Genomic DNA, 3,167 nt, shown 5'->3' with positions numbered 1-3,167 from the left:
CCAGAAAAGCAACAGGCCCTTTCAGGGAGAAAGTCCTTGAGCACCTTCTTGGCTCCAGCTTTCGAAGGAGAGCCCAACCTTCAAGCACTGCCCTGAGGAAATCCCCTTTTATTAGAGAGAGGCCAGCTCTGACACAGTGATAGACACATTTACAGAAGACTTCTGGGTCAGACAGACTGGGTTTGTGCCTGTAAGCAAGTGGGATGAATTCCAACACTTCTGCACAAACGTGATGATCACAGCGAGAATGCCCAAAGCACAAGAGTTGTCTGAGGTACTTAGAAACCACTTGTGAAGAGGGATGGGCAGCTCATTGCTGCTGCACTAATACCAGTTGAACCAGTTTCTTCAGTGCATCCCTGAGCTCCCTGTTCCTCATGCTGTAGATGAGGGGGTTCACTGTTGGAGGCACCACCGAGTACAAAATGGCCAGCAGCAGATCCAGAGCTGGGGACGAGATGGAAGAGGGCTTCAGGTAGGCAAACACTGCAGTGCTGATAAACATGGAGACCACGGTCAGGTGAGGGAAGCACATGGAGAAGGCTTTGTGCCGGCCCTGCTCAGAGGGGATCCTCAGCACAACTGTGAAGATCTGCACGTAGGACAGCACAATGAAGATGAAACATCCAAAAGATAAACAAACACTAACCACAAGCATCCCAAGTTCCCTGAGGTAGGTGTCTGAGCAGGAGAGCTTGAGGATCTGGGGGATTTCACAGAAGAACTGGTTCAGGGCATTGCCTTGGCAGAATCTTACTGGAAATGTGTTAGCAGTGTGCAGGAGAGCATAGAGAAAACCACTGGCCCAGGCAGCTGCTGCCATTTTGACACAAGCTCTGCTGCTCATGATGGCCCCATAGTGCAGGGGTTTGCAGATGGCCACGTAGCGATCGTAGGCCATGACAGTGAGAAGAGAATACTCAGCCAAAATGAAAAAGATAAGAAAAAAGACTTGGGCAGCACATCCCCAGTAGGAAATGGCCCTGGTGTTGCTCAGGGAATTGGCCATGGATTTGGGGACAGTGGTGGAGATGGCGCCAAGGTCAAGGAGGGAGAGGTTGAGGAGGAAGAAGTACATGGGGGTGTGGAGGCGGTGGTCACAGGCTACGGCTGTGATGATGAGGCCATTGCCCAGGAGGGCAGCCAGGTAGATGCCCAGGAAGAGCAAGAAGTGTAAGAGCTGCAGCTCCTGTGTGTCTGCAAATGCCAGGAGGAGGAACTCATTCAGCAAACTGCTGTTGGGCATTTGCTTCCTCTGAGCTTTGGGCACTGTCCAAAAAGGAAAAGGCATTTGTAAGTTAAAAGAGTTTTCTCTCAGCCAAATCCCAAACTATTCTTAATAGAACCTTCCACATTTCCTCTCTTCTCTAGCTTCGTTCCGTCCCTTTTTCTTATCTCTGGTTTATGCTGGCTAAGTGTGCTGTGCAGAGCAGGGTCCTCTGGGTGTGGCTTCCAGAGGAGTCAATCCTGCTCTGCTGCGGTTGTAAATGGAGGCGTCATATTGCCCCGAGTATTTGGTGGAGATTCCTGGAGACGGGTACCGTGAGCTGAGTGAAGGGCATTCGGTCCAATGACCCAGTGGGAACACTCTCTATTTATCATTGTGAGAGCTGAATACAGCACTCCTGCCAGTTGTGTCTGGAAGAGAAGACCCTTGTGAGGAATTCATCTCCCCCAACCTTGCCCTCCTGAACAGAGGTGTCTGTATCTGAATCAGTCACACCAGTTCCCTCTCCAGCAGGGAGAATGTGCACGAGTCTTCTTCGCGCTGCCCTGTGCTAGCACCCCTCCCGGCTAAAGGACAATCACACTCACAAGTTACTCTAAGAAAGAAACTGGACTGAGCTGAGAGTGGAGGAATGTAGTTCCTGAGTGAAGATTTCCACATTCTTCTCTCTCAGAGTAGATATGGAGAGCGTGCTATGGAGAGCTCTTCAGAGCACGTGATGAGGTTTCTGACTTGCATGAGCAGCACAAAGACTCTCAGATATCACAAATATGCTGTGGCAGAGCTGGGGTCTTGTGGAGGGCAGCTTGCAGCCTGGCAGGACACCCCAGCGAGACAGTCAAGAGTTCTAAAGATGGGTGGGCAGCCTTAAGAGAGAGTCAGATCATTCCCCAACTGGATGAAACACATTGCCTAGAAGGTTGGAAGGGACCCTGGGCATGTTGCTGCCATGCAGACAGCTCCACGCAGGACCCATGGGGTCCATGCCTTAACTGCAGCTGAACCCCTCTCCTTAACCCCAGAGAGCAGGAGAGCAAGAAGCAGAGCAGCCCCAAGAGGAGAGGAAACCAGGAGCAATACCATGACCCTGCTAGCAAAGGGAAAGCAAGGAGGGAGAGCCGGACGGGCAGTTAGGAAAGCCTCCACCTCACCCAGCTCTGCACACCACCTCTCAGACAGTGACATCGCAGGACAGTCACTCTCAGCCCCTTTGTCATGCGCTGCTGGGAAATGGGCACGTCACAGGAGAGATGCCCCCCTCCTCTGCTGGAGCTCAGGCTGCTGAGGAGGGGGAGCATGCCCTGGACCCCGTGGCCTTGAGGGCAGAAGCTCTGCTGGGCACGAGAGGAGACACAGCGGGGCTTCCTTAGAGGAAGATGTCTGCATTGCAGGGACTGACTGGGAGTTTTCCAAATCCCCCTTCCCACAGCATTTATGTTTCTGCTTTCCTCTCTTTCTCTGATCATATCTCCACTGCCCAGAGCTTTTTCTCCTGGGAGCTGTTTCTCTGTCCCATCTCTTTTCCCTGTCAGTGCTCACAGACCCCATCCCCCCCTCTGCGCACTCAGTTCTGCCCTGCAGAAACCTCCCAGCAGCCGGGCACTGTCCAGGGGCATCTCTGTGTCTGCAGGTGCTAGGGAGCAGGTCACACAAACGCCGCTGAGGCCAGAGAAGGTGATGGTGGTGCTTTCTGTAGGCAGAGCACTGCCTGAAAGGACTTTATGAGGTCCCTCACAGAACGACTCATCTCTCACTGTAATGGTCTGGGAGTATCAGTCTCTTGTCCAAAGCCCACAGCTCCTTCCCCCTCGCCTTCCACCTCCCATGCACAAACAGTAGGAAACTGAAAGCAGAGACTCAGGAAAAGTCCTTATCTTTGAGGGAAGCCCTGCCATGGCTGTCGTCTTGAAAAGGCCCCTTGGAAATATCCTGAGGGTGA

At 52.7% G+C, this 3,167-nt stretch overlaps 1 protein-coding gene across 1 annotated transcript; it reads right to left on the bottom strand.

Annotated features, from left to right (window-relative positions):
* Window positions 1-343: 343 nt before the first annotated feature.
* Window positions 344-1,246, bottom strand: LOC136994131 (olfactory receptor 14C36-like; the record flags this gene model as incomplete). Its single annotated transcript, XM_067310380.1, has 1 exon — window positions 344-1,246. A coding segment is annotated over exon 1 (903 nt), but the record flags the coding sequence as incomplete, so codon positions are not given.
* Window positions 1,247-3,167: the final 1,921 nt, after the last annotated feature.

This window comes from Apteryx mantelli, chromosome 24 (assembly GCF_036417845.1).
Source record: "Apteryx mantelli isolate bAptMan1 chromosome 24, bAptMan1.hap1, whole genome shotgun sequence".
Lineage (NCBI taxonomy): Eukaryota > Metazoa > Chordata > Aves > Apterygiformes > Apterygidae > Apteryx > Apteryx mantelli.
The sequence above is the reverse complement of the archived record's forward strand: the minus strand, read 5'-3'. Positions and strand labels throughout refer to the sequence as shown.